The sequence below is a fragment of the Coffea arabica genome, chromosome 9c (genome assembly GCF_036785885.1).
Source record: "Coffea arabica cultivar ET-39 chromosome 9c, Coffea Arabica ET-39 HiFi, whole genome shotgun sequence".
Taxonomy (NCBI): domain Eukaryota; kingdom Viridiplantae; phylum Streptophyta; class Magnoliopsida; order Gentianales; family Rubiaceae; genus Coffea; species Coffea arabica.
The window spans coordinates 40,103,211-40,126,682 of record NC_092326.1 but is presented as its reverse complement, the minus strand read 5'-3'; the positions used below and the strand labels follow the sequence as shown (position 1 = coordinate 40,126,682).

Here is a 23,472-nt window from a genome sequence, read left to right as displayed (position 1 = left end):
TTGCAATGTTAGAGTAAGCATTCATCCATTGAACCTTGAATCAGTTAATTTAGCATCTCTCGTGCCCTGAATTAAAGATTAATCATTAATGATTAATCTTTAATTCAGGCTTCCAAAAAGTATACAAGTATACTTTTAAATTCTTTCTATCCTTTCCCCTTTTTTCATAAGGTCCTTTTTTTTTGGAGAGAGACCATCATGGTTTGTAAATTTCATTTTCTTTTATTTTTTAATAAAGTATCTTCTAAATTTTTTAGTGTGACTTCTCCAATTCTCCTACAGGCTCCTAATGAGAATTTTCTTCTTTTTTTTTTTCTAGAAATTTATAGTAAAATTTTCATTTTTCCCCCTTCTTTTGCTGTTAGATTCAAATTTATTATAGATCTAATTATCAAATCTAAAGCTTTTCTAGGTTTTGGGTCTCTTGACATATCTCATCACCATTATTGCATTATAGGAGTTTAAGTCAATCTTATTAGTAGATCTGTCAATTGTAATATGCACAGAAGTGAGTTGCAATGATTTATCTTATTAGAAGATAATTTAAAAAAAAATTTCGTTATTTTTCATTAGATCTATTGTATCCGCTCTCATGCGTATTTTATTTGTCATTAGGATAGTAATATAAATCAAATCACGTTCAATGATTTTCACTAATTCGTTAATGAAATTTATTTTTTATCAAAAAATTATGAAATTTTGAAAAAGAAAATCCTATGCTTTCTAATATTATCTCAAAATCACAAAATTGGGGAAACTAAACACATGGTACCCTCGATTTGACAAATTTTAAGAGGGATTAGCATAATTTATCATCTAAATTTAATTATTCTGTATTATTACTGATAGGATAAAATTCGATATTCACGTTTGCTTGTCGACACTCCTACACGTATAAATGTTCTTATCTTTTATTATAGTTGCAAAAACTCTATCTTCTCTCAAAGTGTAATCGAAATAAATTACATGAACATTTTTTTTTTATCTATTTATACTATAGAGGTAGTTTAAAAAAACAAAGAGATGTTATAACAAATTGGAGGGTACCAATATCAATTTTGGGTGAGACTATTTTGAATTTTCCCCTGCGGACACAAATATTTTGTGAGCCAAGCAAGGCAGCAAAGCAAACACACCTTTGCACATTATCGGCAAAGCACGACTACTTGTAAGGGGCCAAAAAAAAAAAAAGGGACCACTGGTATTATCAGTAACAGCTAACGCTTGCAAGAAGAGAAGCTGATGGAATGGCGGCTGCTTTACCATCATCATCAATATGGAAGCCTTTCATTTCCTCGTTTACTTCTTCTCTGATTGTAAAACCAACCCATAAAATTTCTGCTCAAATGGCTCTGAGCAACAGTAGTATTACCACCGCGGCCACCACCACCTCTAATATCAGTAATGCTTACACCAGTGGAAGAAAGCTGCCCATCTTGTTGTTTGATGTAATGGATACAATCGTTCTTGACCCATTTTACCAGGATGTCCCTGCATTCTTCCGGTATTTTCTTTTCTTTGCTGTGCTATACGGTCCAAGTTTTGATCTTTTGGGATCCCGTTATTCAATTTTGTAATCGGGAGATATAGTTCTGTGGGCTGTTAAGTTTTCAATGCTCGTATGATTCTTCTTTTGTTGTTGTTCGTGTTAGACTTGTAAAGGGTGACTCTGGTTCTAATTTTTTGTTTTTTATTGGCTGCCAATTCTTTGAGATTTTGTGTTCAGAATGTCTATGAAGGAATTATTGGAATGCAAGGACCCAACTCCCTGGATTGAATTTGAAAAGGGTCTCATAGATGAGGTACATAACCAAAAAGATGATTTTTTTTTAAACAATTACTTTGGAGTATGTTGATGTGATGTTGATGTGTTTTTCGTAGTAACACTCATATCTACAAATTAAGTGACACATCCTAGTGGTATTTGTAAAACCGTTAATCCATTAGATTAAAATTGTGGGGTTTTTTGTGTTCATTTAATTTTTTTGGAAAAGGTAACACTTTATGATAAAGGGGATACTATTATTATGAGGCTGCAAGGGTGTATAAGCCTAGAGAAACAAGTAATTATCTTGTTATACAACTTTAAAGGTGAATCATGTTACTCTTTCTATTACCATCAGCCATTTTTTAACTAGAAGCATCTGTAGTTTGAGTATGCTATCCTTTCATCGTGCTGAAAGGGAATATATGCAGTAGTAAGTGCATTTACTTGGACCCTACATTGAAGTTTCGTGAATTTTTTAATTCTAATGCTTCTTACTTTACTATTTAAACCTCTTTTCTCTCAGCCAGAGCTGGCCAGGAAATTTTTTAAAGACGGGAGGTCTTTCGACTTGGAAGGTGATTAACAACTTTCGTGGCTAAATTTAGGTTTGATGAAATGTAATTGGTACCTGGATTGGCACTTTTGGATAACTTTGTGTTAGTCAACTTTGCTTGGAATTGTAACTCAACCGTTCAGAAGTTTGCCATTGTTGAATGATACAACCTCTCCCTTTGGGAAAACATAATGTCAGTAACCTTTACACATTTCTAAACATTTCAAAAGCTTCTGCAATTGTCCCAGGTTACTACCTTTCCCCTAATGAAATGAAACTGACATTGGTGCTTGATAAACTACAGTTGGGAAACTTATCTAATTCTTCTGTTTTTAATGATATATAGTTGGGGAGATTTCTTCTCATTTTTATTTTCCAAAAAGTGCATAAATCGCGTTCACATTTGTTTTGAGTAGAATGTACTTTCTCTGTATGCTGCAGCACTGGAAGTATTGTGTCTAAGATTAAGCTAGTAACTCAGCATGTATGGCAAGGAGGCAAAAGTAAAGCAGGAAATGAGTATGTCGATGTTTAATGAAGGAAAAGTTATCAACACAGTCCATACTAACAGATCAATTTTGTTTTTTTTTTTAAACATGTGACTACTTGGGTCTTCAGAACTGGGTATCTATAGCAATTATTACAGCTTTCATTTCTCAGCTGAATCTTTTAGCAGTGGCATATGCTTTTGTACTCTGATGGATTTGATAGGGCAAGATAGGGTTTAAACTTTTCTAAAGAAGGGATAAACCCTCCTGAAAATGTTTATATACAGAAACTCTCTACCCTCTATTGTTATATCAGGAAAAACCAGAATAGTAAGTAAGAAAGACTTTCTGGGATATGTGAAATCAAGCATAGTGTTTGTTGAATTCACTTGTTTATTGAGCTCTCCTTCTGAATATGCTTAGCATTCTTACTGTGCTTCGGATTCCTTTTGGAAGAGCCGGTGGAGTCCTTTAGTAATGTGTGAATATGGTTTTCTCTTCCTTCCACCATTCATAATAAACAAAAATTGCAGCAAAAGCCAAGTTTGCAGATAATTTCTAAAACCTGAGCCTTTAGAATTGTACTACTATAGCAAGAACTAGATTTCTAAGTCACTGGAAACTTCAGACATGCAGCAGACTGATGCCCTCAGACTAGACAGTTTAATTAAATGAACAGTAAGAAATAAACTATGATAGCTTTATAACCTCACCACTGATTTACACATAAAGGATCAGCAGGCATTCATGAGTAGCCTTGTATCGATGGTCTCAAATCTCCCTTGACAAGCAAGCCTAAGGGATGAAGGATAATAAGATAAGATTAGATTTAACGGGAGGCAGGCATACGGAATATCCGCATGCATATGCATGACTCCATGTTTATAGGCTCATGTGAATTTTTCCTTTCAATTTTTTTCTTTTCTAAATTCCATGGGGTAGTTGTTTTTCATTGAGAACTTGGGATCTAAATCATTTCAAGGAGGGTAAGTCCTTATTCAAAGACTTGTTAACAAGAGTTGTTGAAAGGCTATGAATATAATTTCTGTCAGTAACTTTTGGTTAGTAGAGGGGAAAATTACTGGCTACTCCTCAGCATAAGCTACATGATATTCTCAACCTTGAACCTCAAAGAAAATATTGTTAGGGATTTTTTCTTCTAGAGTTATACTAAGCCCTTGGATGATGCTTTTTATTTGCCTTCTGTAGTTCTTTTCTTCCTTTTTTGATGAACAGGATTCGAACTTTTATTGCAGGCCTAAAAAACTGTATGAAAAGAGGATATCTCTACATAGATGGTGTTGAAGAGTTGCTTCGTGCTTTGAAGAAAGATGGCTACGAAATGCATGCTTTCACAAATTATCCTATTTGGTATGTCTTAATTGCAAATTTTGCTAAAAGCACAATTCTTTCAAATCACAACTGGATTTTTTCCTTCTCTGCAGGTATAAGATGATTGAGGACAAGCTAAAACTGTCTACCTACTTATCCTGGACATTCTGTTCATGTATATTTGGTATCTTAGTGCTCTGAAAATTTTCACCTTTCTGCTCCCTTTTTCTAGTGCATTGATGATGTGGTTTGCCTCACATTCAGGACAGATCATTCTCTTCAGTTCAAATTTTGAGAATTTAAATAAGTATCTGAGGCTGTAGCAGTTAAGCCAGTTTGTGTTATGATACTGCTTCTTCAGAAAGGGGATCATTGTGCTTCAGACTTGGTGTTTCTTTGGAAAATTCTCTTCATTCTCTTAGACTCTAATTTTTCTATTAGAATTTCCACCTAAGATTCTTATATAACTTCTGCAATATGCTCTTTAGCCTTTAGAGTGGTAAGAACTCAGAAGTTAGCCACTCCCCGCCCCCCCCCCCCCCCCCCCCAAAAAAAAAAAAAAAAAAAAAAAAACTCTCTCTCCACTTATTGTTTTTGTTTTACGATGTTGATTGCTGTTTTTTCCTGAATACAGGAAAAAGAAAGCCTGAAGCTCAATTTTATCTAGAAGTTCTCAACTGCCTTAAGGTTGATCCAGCAAGTTGTATTTTCATTGATGACAGGTATAGTTCTTTATCAAAGTGGTCTGTATCAGGTTCACGTAAAAATTAGAAACAGACACTAATGAGGGCACTGGACTTTGTCAATAAGTAAGTATTTTTTTGCATCGCACTGTACAGCTTGGTATATCAGTCACTACAGACGTGCACTGTTTTTTAGATTCAGCTAGCTAGGAACTTTTGGATACACAAAGTAATATTACTTTTACCGCTTCTTTCTTCTCTCCTCTTTACCTGTAAAGGCTGGCAGGAAGGTGACAGCTGTGTCAGCCAAGCATTTCACTTTATGTACCACAACTCAAATGAAAGGAAAAATAAAAACGCAGAAAAAAGAAAGCATAGTGCATATTTTATTGAAAAGCACAGTGACCTGGCATACATGTTTGTTTTGTACAAGACATTAGTATTCTTATAACACTTAATTGTGAAATGGGCATGCTTTTATAAACTGCAATTCATAATCTCAAAGTGATGTTTGGACTGACAGAAGGTTGAAAAGGAGGATCTCTCTGTATTGTCATATGTTATGTAACATTTTGCATTTAAGAGTTGGCATTCTTTCTCCATACTTCTTTGGGCAACTATTGTTATACATGTTGTACTTAATCTCATACATCTGATTTCTTTGTGGTTTGCCAATTAAATGTGTTAAATGATGACTGAATGTTGATTCATCAATTTCCATGCGAGTTAACAAAGAAAACTAGCTGGTTCAATATCTTTCCTGCAGCACATCTAGCTGCTTTCTTTTCGCTCATTTAGCAGTATCTCTGTTTGTAAATGGTTGTGCTCGAGAAAGAGTTTGTGTGTGTGTGGTTCTTGCAATGTGCAGTGACTGATGAATGAATGATGTTTGCACCAGGATGAGGAATGTCGAGGCAGCAATTGAAGCTGGTTTCACAGGTATTCAATTCAAGAATGCGGATTTGTTGCGCAAAGATTTGTCAATCCATGGCATTGACATTTCAATGAATGAACCCAATGAAAATCAAGATGCAGCTGAAGTTTTGGACTAACAACTTTTCGTTTCCCAAACTTCATCTGTCTGTTCCTCTTTTTCCCATATGTTCCTTTTACCAAAGATGGTGTACATTTTTTTCCTGGAAGAGCATTGAAGAAGTCGGTTCTCACCAAAATGACAGCAAAGATATCAAGGGCCTATCGGTGGAACCTTTATGTTCTTTTCTTGGTCCTGCGGTGTGCTTCCTTTTCTGATGCGTTTATTTACTGTTACAAGATATTATCCACTCTTTGCATGTTCTCATGGTCTGGTACATTGCACATAAAGAATCAATTCACTTGGATTTCTTATTTTCTTTTGTTGAAGAAAGAAACAGTAGTAGTAGCATCAACCTCAAATTAAGCAGTTCGCCTTTCACTTTCCCTAGGACATTGAGTTTATACTCTGGTATCCAGGAGCCGGTATCCCTAATCCTGCAGCAAAGGCCCAACGAACTAGGGTCTTCCCAAGGACTCTTTTTTGAGTGTGGACAACTTCCAAGGACTCTTTCTTTTGGGTCTTCCCTAATCTGCTTTTGTCCCTGTTCTTGTTCTTTAGCCTCTAAAGTAATTCTGCAGAACAAGGAGAAGAGTTGGGAAAAAAAATTGTTCTGGTCAACCAAATGTGAAATATCCATTTTTCTTTGATGAATGAGGGTCGTTTCAGAAACACCTTTTGCTGCATTTCCGAATTTTATTCTTTGATCCTTGTTTAGACAAGATTAAAGTAAAAATGGAATGACATTTGGTAACTTTTCTTCTCCAAAATATGAACAAAACAAAACATTATACTCAAAAGAGTTTTAAGTAAAATTACTGCAGTAAGTAACTGAATTTAACAAGCAAATTAGTTTTTTTCTCTTGCTAGGACAAAAAAAGTGTTTTTTCGTCGAACTTGAAAATAACATATGACCCAAAATTACAGGAAAAAAAGCAAAAAACTTAAGCCTTGCTTGGATTGCGATTTTTCGTCGGAAAATTACGTCGTTTTTCGTGATTACATTTTCCTATTACCTTTTTGCCTCACATACATCAAATTGCTACAGTAATTTTTCCATGAAAAATCATGAAAAATGCAATCCAAACACAATCTTAGATTTTGGCCTGAATTTGAACAGTGATGCCTCTTTGTCACAGGACTGTGTTTTATCTGGCTTGTGTTTTGTTTGCCTTGCCAGAGAAGAGGATGCCAACTCTCCCATGATCCAACTAAATTAAACCGTGAGTCTTCTATAAATAAATTTAAAAAAAAAAAAAGAGAAGAAGAAGATGCCAAGTAACTGTAAAAAAAACATGCAATAGTATTTTTTTTTTCTACTAAAACTGTAAAAAACTTACTAGTATAAAAGTTGCAATCCAAGTGGAAGTCCAGAGTAGACATTCAGAGTTAAAAGTACAAAATTCCATACAATTAAGTTCTGCCCTTTTCAACATTGTTAGGTCAATAATGATTTAACAAATTACATTCTTCAAGAAACTGCATAAATGAATTAAAAAGAAATTTAGGACCTTTTCTTTTGTGAAAAATAACAAAATAGCAAACCCTTTTGGATATATGATTGTCAATTTAATGCCCTTCTCTGAGGATATAAATCTTGTGCACCAAAGGATGTTAGGTAGGTGGACTTTGAAGGCTTAATTCAAAACTTTTTTTTTTCTTTATTGCGAAAGAAATTTAATTAAGACTTTGGCTGAAAATTTGGAATTCAACCTATCTAAAGATTCAAAAAAGAAAAAGTGGAAAGGGAGAAAACAAAAGAAAGAAAAAAAAATTTTAAAACTGCTAATTGGGCATATGGGGTAGGCAGCCGGGCATATATGTCATATGACCGACCATCCGTTGCGCGGAGGCTCTGAAAGAGAGGACGCAAATTCAATTCCTGTTTCTTTTGTCACACAAAAATGAGGAACCTCGTTTAACATAAGCCTGAAACAAGAAAAGATACAAAGGCAACCCAATTAACCAGCATTTGACTATTAACTTGCTGACAAAATTCACACCTTCTTCCGACCAAGATAACAAGCCAATTATTTGTATAACTCCAGCAGAATTCAATCTTTATTCATGGTTCTGAGCTCCCTAACCAACGTTGGTCTCCTTCGAAATCGTCGTTCTTGAATACCCAGAAGTGGAACTGGGCAGAATGGCAGCTACTCCTTTAGTGGGTTCGAATATGCTCTCATTGAATTTATGCTGCAAAAGGGACTCTTTTGGGTCTGCCAAATCTTTTGTCATGCATGGTGTGAAGCCATTGAATTTGGGGTCCTCTGGAAAGAGGAGGATCATTTGTGGTTGTACGGCTCCTATTAGAGACTTCAGGCCAGCTGATGCCGATGAATTTTCAGCTACCACAATCAATGCAAAGGTAAAAGACCAAAAATTTCATGATTCTTTCTTTTTTCTTTTTTAAGGTTTGGGATTTTGTAATTTTGGTTTTATAGTCCTTTTTTGTCCTCTTCGTTGATGTATCTTGACTCCTACTTTTTGGCAAGTTTTCCAATTTGGGATTTTTATTTAGGTGACCGTTTAACCATCTGTATCTAGCTGGATACATGCTTAAATTGCTGTTGATTTGATCAATTGGGATGTATCTAGTGTTCATGTGACGGTTCAGTGGTCTTAATACAGATAACTATTGAGAAGGCTAGTGCATTGTCTGAACTTATGTGTCTCTAGGTGTTTTTCAAGACTTGATTTTGGGTATTCTGAAGTACAGATAATAGTTTACTTGTTTAAGGTTATATGGTTTCTCTTGATATCTCTGGTTGTCTCACCTAGGTGGATTCCTCATCTTGTAACAAACCACTGATGATTGGATTGTGAGACTCCTGTTTTCCTGGAGTTTTTCTCTGCCGTTGAATCAATTATGTAGATTTTGTTCCTGTAGAAATTGCCTCACTTAGTTGTTTGTCTGTTGAGTATGCAGCTAGACACCTGTCTAGCTGCTAGTTACATTAAATTTGCTATCTGAAGGTAGTTTGCATTAGTAATTATTGAATCATGATTATTCATGGTCGAATGCAATTGTGGCAGATTATATTTTGTTAGTATACTTTCTAAATTGTAGGGCCCAGGGCCCATGTAGTTCTGGCATATTCAACATACTTTTGGCTGTTCTACTGTTATCTTGCTGTTCTCTCCACATATTCTCGCAATTTATATTCTCCTATGTTTTCATTGAATAACTTTGTCTTGAACTTGGTTAATTTGTAAAGCTGTTTTTGCCTTGTCAAGATTGTGACCAGCATCGAATTTACCATGTTCTATCCTAGTGTTGACTTTAACCATCTGTTAATGGTCAACAGGATTCATCTAAGGCTGAGAGTGTGAGCATGGTGCGGGAGCAGGATGAAACTGACGTGCTCATTGAGTGTAGAGATGTCTACAAGTCATTTGGGGAGAAGCACATTTTAAGAGGTGTTAGCTTCAAGGTGAATTTTCTCTCCATGATTGTCCAGCAAACAGCTGTTGTTTTATTCTTGTTCACCTAAGGAGATGTCAACTACCTTTTTTATATGCCTTGGATGTTTTAATTATGTGCTTTTTACTTCCACTAATGATTGTATCAAATTCTTTGACCCATAGATTTGATTTAAAAGATATTCAGATGAGTGCCCATTACAAGAGCAATTGCTTCAAATAATTTAATTTGTGTGCTCTCTGTGTGTTGTGAACCCTAAAAAACCAATTAGGTTTCTTTTTATAGTAGTTGAGGTAGATTAGCATATACAAATGTAGTTTATGCTGTATCTTTACATCTCCATCATTGTCAGTATATTACAGTGATACATAATTTTGTTGTTCTTTTACGCTTCGTTCCTCTAAATTACCCAGACGGTGGACCTATTTGATGTTCTTTTTTTTTATTCTACTTTTTCTATGGAATTTTTTGTTTCCTCGCTCCTTGGTGGAGTTTTTAATGCAGCCCAGAGGAGATGTTATATGTACATAATGGCATAAACTCTAATTCCAGCAGTTTCATGCCCTAAATTTAACATGTTAGCGTTAAATATCACACTATTGAAGAAAGACCTGCATTACGTTTGTATGACTTTTGCTTCCTTGACCTCATATGCACAATTAATTTCAAGATAAGTAACTGGCTTTTCTAATTTCAAGAGTCATTCTTACCAAGGACAATGATTAGATTTGGCATCTTTTTCTCGAACTTACTACATGCAAAGCAAGATACTGTTACCTGTTTTTTGTGGTAGATATGCGGTCGGACAAATGCAACATAATGTTTTGCGAAAGCTTGTCGCAAATTTAATTTGCCACTTAAAATTAGAGGGTAAACCTTTTCTGAAAAAGTCAAAGTAGACCTTGGACTGATATGTGTGTTCTTATTTTGACATTTGAAAGTAGGTACACATGCTAATACCTAGTTGTTGTAAGAAATATGATTGACTATCATAGTGGGTTGCCTCCTAGGGCTGCTGACTTTTTGTTGATCTTACTTAGACCTATTCTACTATAAGTTTTTTCATCATGCAATGCTTTTCATCCATTTTCATGAGATTTCATTGGACAAGCTCCCAGGCTCTTGTGGGTATTAGAAACTCAACCAATGCAGCAGATTACGCATTTTAAAAGATTAATTTGACTATTCTGAAAGTTCAACTTCAGAATCATATTTAGAAAGCACGCTACATGAAACTGCACTGTCACATGGAAAAGAGAGGTCATTGCTCATTAACATTCTCCTACCATCTTTTGCCATGTTTTGCATCTTGAAACAGTTTTATTGGCATTTTGCCTTTATTCTTGTAATTGTAAGTATTGGCAATTAGTGTATACAAGAAGAATCGAGAAGAATTTAAGGTGGAATGGTAAATAATTACGGTCATTTGAAAACTCATCGAGCCTTGTTATTTGGGAGAAACGGTTATGACTGTTATCAAGCATCCTTTTGGTGTCCTCTAGAGCAGTGAGCCTTTTATAAGTTGTACTGATCCAGTTTTTGTTGACTTGTATATTCTGTAAGTTGATGGTATAAAGACTTAAATAAAATGTGCAGATTAGACATGGAGAGGCTGTTGGAATCATTGGACCATCAGGTACTGGAAAGTCAACTATACTGAAAATAATGGCTGGACTTCTTGCTCCAGACAAGGTAATCTTTGGAATGTAATTTTTTGCTGGCCCTGCAACTTGGATCTGAGATAAGTGTGTAATTTAATTAATGAGTTCTGCCAGATCTGACATTATTTGTGCCATGGTTTCCTCCATGGACTGTGTTTTATGGGTAGGGGGAGGTTTTGATACGTGGAAGAACACGTCGTGGTTTGATCAGTGATGAGGAAATTGCTGGCGTTCGGATTGGCTTAGTAAGTTAACTTCAAATGGCATATTTTATGAGCTGTCTTGAATTCGTCATGTGATATGAATTAAAAGAAGAGACCTTTTTTATGACAGGTGTTTCAAAGCGCGGCACTTTTTGATTCTTTAACCGTTCGTGAGAATGTTGGTTTCCTTTTGTAAGATACATAATACTTCCTAAACAGCAGTGATTCATCTTTTTCTGCCTTTTGCCAAGAAACATAATAGTATTCAGTTCATCAATACTGAAATAATATGTTTGGCTCATGCTCAATTAACAGATATGAGAACTCTAACATGCCTGGGGATCAAATCTCAGAGCTTGTAACTGACACTTTGGCTGCAGTTGGGCTGAAGGTATGTAGAAATGATAAATATTCATGATAGATATATCAAACATCAAAACATGGTAGACCTGGATCATGTGTATAAAATAGTAAACCTTGATCACGTGTATATTTCTTTCGTCTGGTCTTTTAGTTCACGGGGGACACAAATATGAAGCAGTTTTTTTCAACTTTTATATGAGGAGCGTAGGTGCCTAGTCATAATTCATTATGATATAAAGAAGTAAGCACATGTTAGTTGGCCATGCATCATGGAGAATTATGCATGTTAGTCTAATAGTTTCCCTTAATTTTGTTGCATACTATCATTAATGATACCCAAAATACTTGGGTCCATCAAGTTTTGCTTATCGTGAAATGATATCAACATACATATGTAAGTGGAATAGATAATGACTACATTTTGTTTGGTTCTTTATGAACCATGAAATGTGTTCTTTACCTTGTGATTGAAGTTTGTCGAATGTACTTTGGTACTGATGGTTCAAGTTATTTAAAGTCCTGGTGGCATCATAATGCTTGAATCTTGCATTTGAATGTGGGAATATCAAACAGAAAAGGAAAGGAATATAGTCAAAATAATTGTCACTACCGTTGTATGAGGTTTCTTACGATCTTCAACTTTTTGATCTTTATTAATGGTTTATGCAGGGAGTTGAGGATCGACTACCTGCTGAATTGTCTGGTGGGATGAAGAAAAGGGTGGCCTTAGCCCGTTCTATAATTTTTGATACAACAAAGGATGTAGTGGAACCAGAGGTAAGTAATGAGGGCTTTCTTATTGGCTGCTTTTTACTGGCCTTCTGAGGTTCTGGTCTTCAAAAAGTCCATGATTGTGCATTAAATCTTGCCAATTTTGGTTTCTAAACTGAAGTATGATTTAGCTTGGTCTTGATTCCTCATTTCATGTTATATAAGTGGCTGCAGTTTTGGACAACAAATCACTGTAGGATTGTTAGCTGATTTTGGCTCTTGATATTAGAACAGCTGATGCGACATCAAGACGTGTCAACTTATATTCAAATTAACCATTCTGTGCTTAATTTGTGATGACAGAGTTGTTATGGCTAGTATCTCCATAGTCTGAACACTTTTTAGTCAATCACTATATATTACGTATTGCCTACCAAAAAGAAAGAAGGAATTCAGGTAATAAAGATGCATTCAAATTTGCGGTCTTATTAAACTTCAAACTGAACTCTGCTTGAAATGGCAGTTAAACTTTGTCTTTAGACTAATTTCTTTTCTGCAAAGTTGTTACCTTCCGCATGGAACTTGCAGATGATTTTCAATTAATTATCAGTGACAGGAGATTATTAGCAACAACTATGTCAAGTCTTACTCTTGTTTTTCACGTCTTGAATATCAGATGCAGGAAAGGTAAAAAAGGAAGGAGAGAGAGAGAGAGGGGGGGGGGGGGAGGAGGGCGACAAAGTTTGGGGAAACTTCTTATGCATATTAGATCTCAAGTTAAGAAATTTACTTCTCCTGTGCTCTTTTAGATCTGATTATATAACCTGCTCAAGAAACGTTCCATCAACCATTTTAATAGAGAAATATACTTCCATTAGGCTTTGAAGTAGTCTTGCACTGGGTTAAGATTTTTGCCTTTTCTCAAGACTTGGTGACAGTATTACTCTTTCTCTGCTAAGTATTAGAGTTACTTGTGTGAGATAGAATATTTTAAGTGCTCTTCCCAGTCAAAAATTGTCTTAGGGTGAGACACGACTAGTCTGTTTTCTAGTATTTCCATTTCCTTAGTGTTGCTTGAAATCTCTTGGTTGTGTACACATTATTCTAGCTGCTTAGCGATATGCATCTGTTGCAAACTTTATAGGAAGTTATTGACAATGGTGATAGTTTTTCCACATTTGAGCAGGTCCTCTTATATGATGAACCTACTGCTGGACTTGATCCAATTGCATCAACTGTAGTTGAAGATCTCATACGCTCTGTTCATATGAAAGGTGAGAGTGATGTCAGTAAGCCTGGGAAGATTGCCTCTTATGTTGTTGTCACTCATCAACATAGTACCATCAGAAGAGCTGTTGACAGGTACTTAATGCTCTCTTGCAAGTTTTTTAGTAGGATGCTGCAAAGCCTTGTGTGCATGGAATCAAGCATTTTTACTTGACCTTGTCCTAAAATTCATGTGCGGTGTCTAGGTTGTTGTTTCTCTATGAGGGAAAGGTCGTCTGGGAAGGAATGACTCATGAGTTCTCCTCATCAGCAAACTCTATTGTACGGCAGGTAACAGCCACTATTGATTGGATGCTGAACTTACGTTTTAATGTCTTCCAAGTATATGTATATGATATTTTAGGACTTTAGCCTGGTCTTCTTTATCAATTTCTTTGGAGAACTACTATGAGAAGACAAATTACTAGGGGAAGAGGGGATTATGTGCAGGAGCAGAGATTCGTGTTAGTTGCATTTTGTTTCACTAGCTAAGCATGAAAGTGTGAGTGAATTCCCTCCATCCGACAAAAAATGACTATTTTTGGAGTTGCGCTTCCTTTTCAACAGTGATAAATAAAGAGTGAAGTTTGGGAGGTTTCCCAAGTTTACCCTCTCTTTTTGATGATTAGCACATAACATTTGATGGAATCTTGGTAATTCCAACAGTTTAAGGCCTGTATGTGTTGCTAAGTTGCAAATTACCCTTAGCATTCTTTGCACATTCATGGTAATGATGCATGTATCATCATAAGCACTTTTGCAAATGGGCAAAGATTTATAAATGTGGATTCATATTTGAAGATAAATGTGGGCTACTATTTTTCTCATCAAAATAGTGGCAACGTTGTACGATTATAACTATGTGCAATGTTGACTATGGCACACAAATTGATAAAAGGGAATATAGGACCAATATAAATTACCATTTGGCTCAACAACCAGGTTTCTCATCATCATTGTTTTTAGGAGCTGATGTATTGTTTATTCAGTAGAAATACTTTCAGGTATAAGTTTCCAAATACTTGGCCTTCCCTCACCCTCACTGGTGGGAGAATTGATGCACTAAATTTGTCAACAAAACGGCCGACATACTTATCTGGTTATATATATGTATTGAACATGTATTCGTTCTTTTGTCTCAAGAAAATGTTACATTTACAAATCCACTCCTCTCTGACTTGCTTCCCGAGAGATGCATGCACAGCACCCAAAACCCATATGTTGTGGTTTGTTTACTTATGACTTGGTTAATTCATAATTTATGCAAATGTTGAGTTAATTCTTAACAGTTTACCTGTTTTGCAATTGCTGTAGTTTGCATCTGGGAGTTTGGATGGACCAATTAAGTATTAGCTTATAAAACAGTGCTTAGCATGAAGATGCATGACATCCTTTAATTTGGGATGCGAATGGATTTCACTTCGGAGAGAGAATTTAAATGGTTGAGTCGCTGGTTTTTTCCGGTCAAGCATAGCAATCCACTCAATTTGAATGGAGTGAAGTAGCTAACATTTCAGCCTCAACAAGACGTGCCTGTCCTTGTGATGTTGGTGCAGCTTTTATTTTGTGAGCCGGCATCCACAACTTAGCAAGTTGGATAACGTTGAACGTGACGGTCTACTTTTTTGTGGTCTTGATATTCTTTTCAGAATTTTGACCTTGTACTCGTTCTTCCTCAGGGCTCTACCTTGTAAGTTGGAGTTATTTGATCGTCTAATGTATACCATTTGTAACCACAGTTCAAAGTCTCGGCCGAGACTGAGAGGACTCGGCCGAGTCATCATGGGAACGGACCTCTCCGTTTCGATATCGGGATGGGATGAGTCCGACATACATGGGTCGCCAAGAAATCGGCCGAGTCACCGAGAATTCGGCTGAGAAGTTTTCGATACGGATAGTTTCAACCGAATTATTCTGAGTTAAATCGTAAATTATTACATTTTACAGATTTCCTTTTACTAATTTTTTATTATTTTTGTTTAGCATATTTTTGAATATTATTCACAATTTTTAGAATATTAAAGGCTTCAAAATTTGCGTCTCGTCGATACCGTGACTAATATGTCAAAATCGATGTGGAACGATAAGAGCCGCCACCGTAACAGCGATCCAATCATTGAACCATGTTTGTAACGTAAACTCATATCAAAAGTTAACGAAACAATGAGTGTGTTTGGACAGCCAATTATTTGGTCAAATATATTTGCTGACATCACCATTACAATTTCCAATGCACCTTTTTATCTTTTCAATTACTTTTTTATCTCACATACATCACATCACAAAAAGTACTACAGTAAAAATATTTCAAATAACTTACAATCCAAACACACTCATTAATGTCTACGAGGTTTGAGGATGTCACGAGTTGCAGGAAATGTTCAAATGGAACAATAGAGTGGCATTTCAGAAACTGTACACAAAGCAAAATCGGGTTTCGAATCAATCAAGGCAGAGGATGTAACAAATGATAGAATTTAGGTGACAAAGATGCTCGAGTAATCCCCTTTTGGGATTTTCCCCCATTTTGCATTTTAGAAATTACATCTCCATTTTGCAACACTTGATGGAATAATGCAGAGATATGAGCAGCAAGAATGGTATTAGATGCTTTTTATAGCTTGGATGAATCAAACAAATGACGAAATATTACACTAAAAGTTTGCATCTTAGCAAGATAAATAGATCAAGAGCTCCAATAAGGTGATTCTTTCTTGATGAGGCTACGCATTTACGGTCTGGAAATTTTTCTACTTTGCCATTGTAGTTAGCTAAAGCAGAAAAATCATGGCTGTGACATCATTATTCCTGTATTCTGCTGCTAGAAACGAGCTTGAGATTTCTTCACTACTGGCATTTAGCTTCTCTACTTTCTTAACGGAATCACCTTCTTAATAAATCCCGAGAATGTGAGGGGTCTCGAATCAGCCATGGCCAGGCATTGGCCTTCCAGTAGAAAAGCACCTTCAGGCCTCCCCCTTTTTACCCGGGGAAAGAAATTGGCGATTTGATTCAAGAATAAACATAGGAAGTCCGTCAAAATCACCAAAACAAACTGTGTCCATCTGAAAAGGACATTCCATACTTTGTCCAGGCATAGCAACCATCCACATTGCCGAATATCAGACAAAATTACCTTTAACGAATTGAAAAGGTACCAGCACAGCAAAATGTGGGACTCCTAGTAAAGAGCAAATGATCTGAAGTTATTCAGCCTACAGGTTACCTGTTTGTTGGCTTAGGTGATTGCTTTGCCGCAAATGGCACGAGAAAGAATCAACTCTGACAAGCCCAAACAAACCTGAAAGGGATGCCTAAATGACATTGTTTTGGAGCATGAGCTGTAAAACTCCAATGATTTCTGTTTTATTCTCAACTGTGGGATCGAAAGTGAGTGACTGCAGAAACTAAGTGAGGTGACACATTACAGCTTTTGAGTCATACTTTGCCTCAAACTACGCCTGTAACTTGAACTAATTTAGCATGCAGACTGCAATAAACCTATATTGATCAAGTCTTAAAGCCTTCGTATTGTAGGATGAATCTGTGTTAGATATGTTTAGTCACTAGGTGCAGAAATTTATTCAAAATGCAGAAGAGCTAAGAAGATTAACGGGAAGTAGTTAAAAAGAGGCAAGACATTGTTCCTGTACAATGGAATATCATCATTCATCATCCCAAGTTGCAGCGTACATGTACAAAAGCATTATATTTTCGTTTGCAGAATGTAGTTTCTTGTCCGAGTGGAACAGAACAAAGCCACAAGACCAGAATAAAAACTAACCAAAGCACTAACGCAAAATATCCAAACTGATATTGGTCCTTCATCCATTTCTCTTTCAAACGTCTTTCCTGGAACTTCTGGGAGGCTTCCTCTTGTACAGCCATCATCAGAGAACCTCACACATAAGTATGGATTTCCTGCAAATGCTCCAGAAAATCTCCAATGCGTCTGCTCCTTGGGTACTATTCCAGAGAAAAAATTGTAAGAAAGATTCAGGAGAGTCAAATTTCCCAGATTGGAAATGTTATCTGGAATCTGACCAGCCAAAGAATTGTGTGACAAATCTAGAACCCTTAAGCTCAACATCATTCCCACATTTTCAGACACTTGACCGTCAAGAAAATTGTGAGACAAATTTAGGTATTCAAGACCTTGCAATCCAAATAGACTCGCTGGAATTTGTCCGTGTAGTTGATTATCTGACAGATCAAGTCCAACTGCAGTTGAGAGATTGTAGTTGAAGCTTAGTTCAGTTTTACCAGCAACAATGACAGAATATTTGATATCCAGCTTTGGAGATGTAACCGATGAAATTGTAGTGGTCGTTCTGCCAGCACCAACACTGATGAAATTTTCACTAACGTTAAAATTACCATCAACAATGTAGCCAGAGAACTTATTCCCAGAAAGGTCCATTGTACGGATTGCTGCAAATGTGAAAAGCCAACTAGGTAGAGCTCCACTGAATTTGTTGCGAGCAAGGGAAAGAAATCTGAGGTTGGACCACTTAGTAATTGCATCATTCAAATACCCAGAAAGATCATTATAACTGAAATCTACAACTTCCAAAGATTTACATCCTGCCAAGGTGAGCGGTATCTCCCCAGAAACCTGATTGCCGCTAATATCAAGTATCTTCAAACTATCTAATGCATCGAGCTCAGGTTGGATTTCACCAGAAAGATTGTTGTTGTTCAGTACCAGGGCCAGTAGTTGAAAACAGCCGACAATGTTCAAAGGTATTGAACCTGACAGTATGTTATGTGAGAAATCAATCACTTGGAGATAGGTTAAATTCCCAATTCTTGACGGTATCTCTCCACTAAGCAGATTATTGGAAAGATACAATGCCTGCAAGCTTTTTAATTCTGTAATCGTTACCGGAATATTCCCAGAAAAGTGATTGTGCGACAGATCAAGAAGTAAAAGCCTAGATTTCTCTGAAGCCTCAACTATCTTGCTTGGAAGTCTCCCAGATAATTCATTGAAACTCAAGTCCAGGACAACTAATTTTTCTGAAAACACAAATCTAGGAGAGATCCCATATGTTAATACGTTAAATGACAAATTGAGCTCTGTCAATCCTCTAAGAGCAGAAATGCAGGTCGGTAACCCTCCCATAATTGAATTATTGGCTAAATTGAGCACCGAGAGTGATGCAGACGAGGCAGAGAAACATGGCAAGGTGCCAGAGAGCAAATTAGCCTCAAGGTTGATATGCCCAAGAGCTTGACGAAAATCGCCAACACTTCCCACCAAATAATTGTGGGACAAATCCAAATACCTCAATGCCACCGAGTTAAACAAGCTTTTTGGTATCTCACCATTAAAATTATTGAAACTCAGACTAAGTTTTTCGAGCTTGACAGAGAAGTTCCCAATCCAAAAGGGGATGGTACCCATTAACATGTTATGACTGAGGTCCAGCTGAACTAAATTGTGAAGTTCCATGAGTGCACTGGGAACAACACCACTAAACCTGTTATAGCTAAGATCCAGATTTTTAAGCCTTGAAAGACCCCCAAAGCAGAATGGGACAGAATCATTGAAGCTGTTATGCGACAAACTAAGGGTTTCAAGAAATGTAAGATTGCACAAACAGGGGTGCACCTGGCCTAACAAGTCCAGTCCAGTGAGGTTAAGTGCAATAACCCGGCCAGTCTGGTTTGAACAGGTGACACCATGCCAGTTGCACCCAACAGCGCCATCCCAGCCTGACAAACTCTGGGATTGTTCCAGGAGCTGTGACTTAAACAACAAAAGTGCAGCACCGTCTTGAGGGTCAAGACCAATCTCCACCTCACCGCCCACATTCGCAGAATCATTGTTCAAAGAAACAGCAAAAATAGCAAGAGGGCTTGACAAAAATACGAAGAAGAAGAGCAACAAGAATGACAAAGGCCAAAGAACAAAGCTTTTCTTGCAGACCATGATATCAAAATCCCATCTTTCTTCCATGGATTAAAGATGGGCTATTTATGAGCTACCATAGAATGGTCCACTCTCACTGCGTGAGTGTGTGTTTTTTCTTGTGTCAAAACAATAGTGTCAGTACCTGCAAGCTGGAAACGATGCAGTGAGCTATCTAAGACCGAATTGGGAGGCGGGGTATGAAGAACAGACATTCTTTTCTAGCTTCCTCGAATTTGCTGCAAAAAGGGATTCCTTAGCTACTGATTAAAGCTCAAAAGTTTTAGTACTGCTAGAGTATTATGTTGCCATATTGCAAGGTGTGAACTAAGGTAAAGTAAACAACTTTTGATTCTGGTGTCTTTTCTTGAAATTCTCTGTTAATGTGCTGTTCCTGCTGCTCTCTTTTGCTTTACTTTTAATCTCTCGAGGAATAATACTGTAGCAGTAGTAATCTGTTTGAAATTCTCTGTTAATGTGCTTGCTCCTGCTGCGCCTTTTAGCTTTACTTTTTATCTCTGGAGGAATCTGCTGTTCATTTCGCAAGCGCGTGTACTCTTCTTTTTTTTTCAGTAATATAAAAAATTTAAATAAATTTAACTTCGATCACCACTACAATTAGGACATATTTATTTTTTAAGAGGTTATAGCTCAACAACGCAACCACTACATTGAAGAGTTTTACAAATGATTCATCAACGTATCATTTCAATGCAGGACGAGAAAGTGACCGTTCTTATTAATTCAGTTAAAATTCAGTTTACCTGTGTAATGTATTAACATTGTGTGGACTCATGCCATTTACGTTCAGGGTTCATCTTTTTGTCGCCTAGGACACATCATCATCAATTCCCAATCCTTCAACAACTTTTTTGGGCGCGTGTTAAAGGTTTCCCATTACATGTCAATCACTTGAGGCTTCTGTCTACTCTGCAGTTGAATTATATTATTATAGGGTTGCAAACGAATCGAGTCGAGTCCAGATTTGAGCTAATCGAGCTGAGTCTCGATTAAATTTTATCAAGTTCGAGCTCGACGAGCCGACAAATTTCGAGCTCGAGCTCGAAAAAAAATAAAAAATAATTATTTTATTTTTAAAAAAATAAATAAAATAATATTTTTTTCTTAATAAATAATAAAATATTAAGGATATATACGTAATTTTACTATGAAAATAAAAAATAAAAAAATATATAATATACGTAATTTTATTATTAAATAAAAATAATATATATATATACCCAAACTCGCGAGCCGGCTCGAGCTCGACTCGAGCTTGACTCGAGTCGCTCGCGAGCGGCTCAATTCGTTTGCAGCCCTATATGATTATTCTCTCTTTTATTTTCTTTCTTTTTCTTTTATATTATTTTCTTTCCTTTTCTTTTACATTGACTCGAAGATTCGTCTCACCTCATGGCAAAAACTCGAGTAGACGTGATTCATTAGAACTTTTGACTTAAATTTTGTCACATCTTAATTGTACAAATTAGTGCAAGTTAGTGAAATGATACGACAAATTTTGAGATAATCAATCTACGGGCGGAGCTCATATATTTGATGTACTCAAAATTTCGCCCTCGCTCATAACTCATAGAGTCAAAAAGACATGAGCCACCCGATTTTGAAATGACAAAATCATATGTCGATCTGATCTGATGTGGAGATATCAGGTGATTTAATAATGTTTTATTTACTCAAAACACCTCCAAGGTTTACACTAATCCAGTACAACTTTATTTACTCTTTTTTATTTTTATTTTTTACAATTGATAACGCCTATACCGTCCTCTATCCTATATTCTAATGAAGAAGGTGAACCGAATTACTAGTTGTGTGAGGAGTTAGGAAAGGAGGAGGACCTACCTGAACTAAAAGGATTACTATTGCATACTTTTTAGAATTTTTTTCATGAAAAAATGTAGGGTCTGAACCCGGAACTTACGTTCATGAAGAATTTTTTTTCATTTGCTGGCCAAATTTACTTAAATACCTATTTTTGGTGTTACTTACTTTTGACGTCCTTGTTTGTTAATGTCAATATTCCCATGAAAAAATTTCAATAGTTCGAGTAATTCCTCTTATTTTCACACAAAAATGTGTGTCAGCCAATGATAAAAATCCAAATCTAGAAGTCTAAATGTCCTATATATCCCTCTAAAATAACTAATAAATAACCAAGTTTGTCAATATGGGGATGCAAAGTGGTAATTTCACAAGGGGAATACTGGACCTTAGAGGTGGGTGAATGACCCCAATGTACTACTACAAGAACATGTTACATGTGCAGTGAGTCTTGTGACTAGTAGTAACGTGCTCCAGAATTCTTCAAATTTGAATTTAAGCATATTGTGATTATTGTCCGTAAACATTTTCCAGCCACACAGGTCTTATCAGGCCGTTGTGTCCGGAAAATTATTTGAGATAATTATTTTTGAATAAAATTATAATAATTTTTAATTTAAAAAAAATTAAAAAAATATTTTTATAATATATACAGATAAAAATACGTAAATAATTTACTATCCAAACACACGTACGTTTTTTCTTCCAATCTTCGGCAACCGTCCCTGCCCTGCCCCGTTCCAAAGAAAAGTTCCATCATTATTGTGTTCCATGAAGAAATCATTTACCTATTTTTTCGTTGACCGTATCTGACTTTTTCTCGGGGGACGATGCATTTCTATTTTAGAAGGTATATATATATATTATATGGCTCCCCCATGTTGATTGGCTATTTAAAAAAGAAGGGTTAATTTCATTTTGCACCCCTAAACTATTATCTAGTTGAACTTTTATACCCTAAACTTTTAATTTTCGTGATTAACATCTTCTTAAACTTCTAATTTTTGCATCCACTCCAATAAACTCAATTCTGGCAACCTAAATCGGATTTCTTCCCACAGCTTTTTGGTGAAAAGGCCCTCTCAATCCTACTTGCTCTTCTTTTTGTACTGGAAATGCCCTTTTCTTTCCTGCATAATAAAGGCCAAATCTTTGAACAAATAGTATACTAATAATCAAAGGGTTTCAAATGCAAAAAAAAAAAAAAAAAATGGAAAAGGAAAAGTTTCTACGCCACTTAACATTTGCAAGGCGAGGGAGCAGAGAAGTCTCAGGCCTTTCCTCCCATCTGCAAAAATAGGAGCCATCTTGACTTCTACACAATCCAATCAATTGAAGTATTGCCAATGACTGTTGGGTCAAGTGACAAGAAATTTAATATCCCTTAGCAAGGTCTCGAGTTCGAGTTTTGTAGATCAAGGAAAAAAAAAGTGAAAGGGAATATAAAAAGGAGGATTGGAAAAAAGTAAAGTAGAAGAAAGGGAAACAGTGAAACATAGATCAGTTTTTTTTTTTTGGTAGAAGTATAGAACTGCTCAGAACACTTTTTAAAGGGAAAAAGCCCTTTATGTAATGATTAAATGGTGTGCTAATGAACTTTTATGTACAGAGGGGATAATAATTTGTTTGGATAGTGTGTTATTTGAAATATTATTTGGAATAATTACTGTAACATTTTTTGTGATGTGATGTATGTGAGATAAAAAGGTGATTGGGAATATAAAAATGTTGGTTAGAAAATGTGTTTATGATGCAAGCGAAATATTATTTGAGATAAAAGCACTATACTTAATTCACACATTTGATACATTAATGACTTGTATAAGGTGTAAATTAAGAGACATAAAGTTAACTCTCCCTGTATGTTTTATGTCCTAATGACCACTCTAAATTGTCCAAGATTTAGGAGTCATAAATCTCAGGAAAATTGCCCACAAACTGGGCATGTGCATAGGCATAGCAACATGTGACTACTTTCTGTTTCTTCATGTTCAATATGACCTTTTGTCCCGTCTTAATTCTGCAGTCGTCCTATCCTATATTTGTTTGGTAGTATCATGCTGTATCATAGCAGCAACAATTGTTATGCGGGCTAATGCAAGTTGATTTAGTTTGTAAGAGCATATCACTTTTTTATACAAAAAATCGTATGTTCGAATTTCGTTGTCGATACGAGAATTGTATTGGCAGGCGACTCTATAAACGAATTAGGATCTTTGAGATATATTCTG

General features: G+C 36.0%; 3 protein-coding genes across 5 annotated transcripts; 2 read left to right on the top strand and 1 right to left on the bottom strand.

Moving 5' to 3' along the window:
- Positions 1-1,127: 1,127 nt before the first annotated feature.
- LOC113708745 (flavin mononucleotide hydrolase 1, chloroplatic) lies at positions 1,128-6,171 on the top strand. Of its 3 annotated transcripts, none has more exons than XM_027231335.2 (7): positions 1,128-1,504; positions 1,727-1,802; positions 2,292-2,343; positions 4,066-4,180; positions 4,255-4,325; positions 4,776-4,863; positions 5,723-6,171. In XM_027231335.2, exons 1-7 carry the CDS (start codon positions 1,248-1,250, stop codon positions 5,874-5,876), a joined length of 813 nt encoding a protein of 270 aa, XP_027087136.1. In that variant the 5' UTR covers positions 1,128-1,247; the 3' UTR covers positions 5,877-6,171. The 3 variants fall into 3 exon arrangements, with proteins under 3 accessions (XP_027087136.1, XP_071921175.1, XP_071921176.1); XM_072065074.1 differs by having other exon boundaries at positions 1,268-1,504; positions 1,714-1,802; XM_072065075.1 differs by lacking the exons at positions 1,727-1,802; positions 2,292-2,343 and having other exon boundaries at positions 1,343-1,504.
- Positions 6,172-7,768: 1,597 nt separating this feature from the next.
- LOC113708746 (protein TRIGALACTOSYLDIACYLGLYCEROL 3, chloroplastic-like) lies at positions 7,769-15,218 on the top strand. Its single transcript, XM_027231337.2, has 10 exons — positions 7,769-8,225; positions 9,166-9,291; positions 10,878-10,973; positions 11,110-11,187; positions 11,276-11,337; positions 11,461-11,536; positions 12,178-12,285; positions 13,406-13,581; positions 13,692-13,776; positions 14,800-15,218. The coding sequence occupies exons 1-10, from the start codon at positions 8,004-8,006 to the stop codon at positions 14,836-14,838; spliced, it is 1,068 nt and encodes a 355-aa protein (XP_027087138.1). The 5' UTR covers positions 7,769-8,003; the 3' UTR covers positions 14,839-15,218.
- Positions 15,219-17,126: 1,908 nt separating this feature from the next.
- On the bottom strand, positions 17,127-19,874 carry LOC113708747 (uncharacterized). The gene is made up of 2 exons (XM_072065252.1): positions 19,746-19,874; positions 17,127-19,638 (listed from the first exon to the last, which is right to left on the bottom strand). The coding sequence occupies exon 2, from the start codon at positions 19,445-19,447 to the stop codon at positions 17,192-17,194; it is 2,256 nt and encodes a 751-aa protein (XP_071921353.1). The 5' UTR covers positions 19,448-19,638; positions 19,746-19,874; the 3' UTR covers positions 17,127-17,191.
- Between the last annotated feature and the right edge of the window lie 3,598 nt (positions 19,875-23,472).

Coding starts and splice junctions, on each gene's coding strand:
- LOC113708746 (XM_027231337.2), top strand. CDS start 8,004: ATGGCAGCTACTCCTTTAGTGGGTTCGAATATGCTCTCATTGAATTTA. Junction 13,582..13,691: donor ATCAGAAGAGCTGTTGACAG/GTACTTAATGCT, acceptor TGCGGTGTCTAG/GTTGTTGTTTCTCTATGAGG. Junction 13,777..14,799: donor CAAACTCTATTGTACGGCAG/GTAACAGCCACT, acceptor CAATTGCTGTAG/TTTGCATCTGGGAGTTTGGA.
- LOC113708747 (XM_072065252.1), bottom strand. CDS start 19,447: ATGGAAGAAAGATGGGATTTTGATATCATGGTCTGCAAGAAAAGCTTT.
- LOC113708745 (XM_027231335.2), top strand. CDS start 1,248: ATGGCGGCTGCTTTACCATCATCATCAATATGGAAGCCTTTCATTTCC. Junction 2,344..4,065: donor GAGGTCTTTCGACTTGGAAG/GTGATTAACAAC, acceptor CTTTTATTGCAG/GCCTAAAAAACTGTATGAAA. Junction 4,181..4,254: donor TTCACAAATTATCCTATTTG/GTATGTCTTAAT, acceptor CCTTCTCTGCAG/GTATAAGATGATTGAGGACA.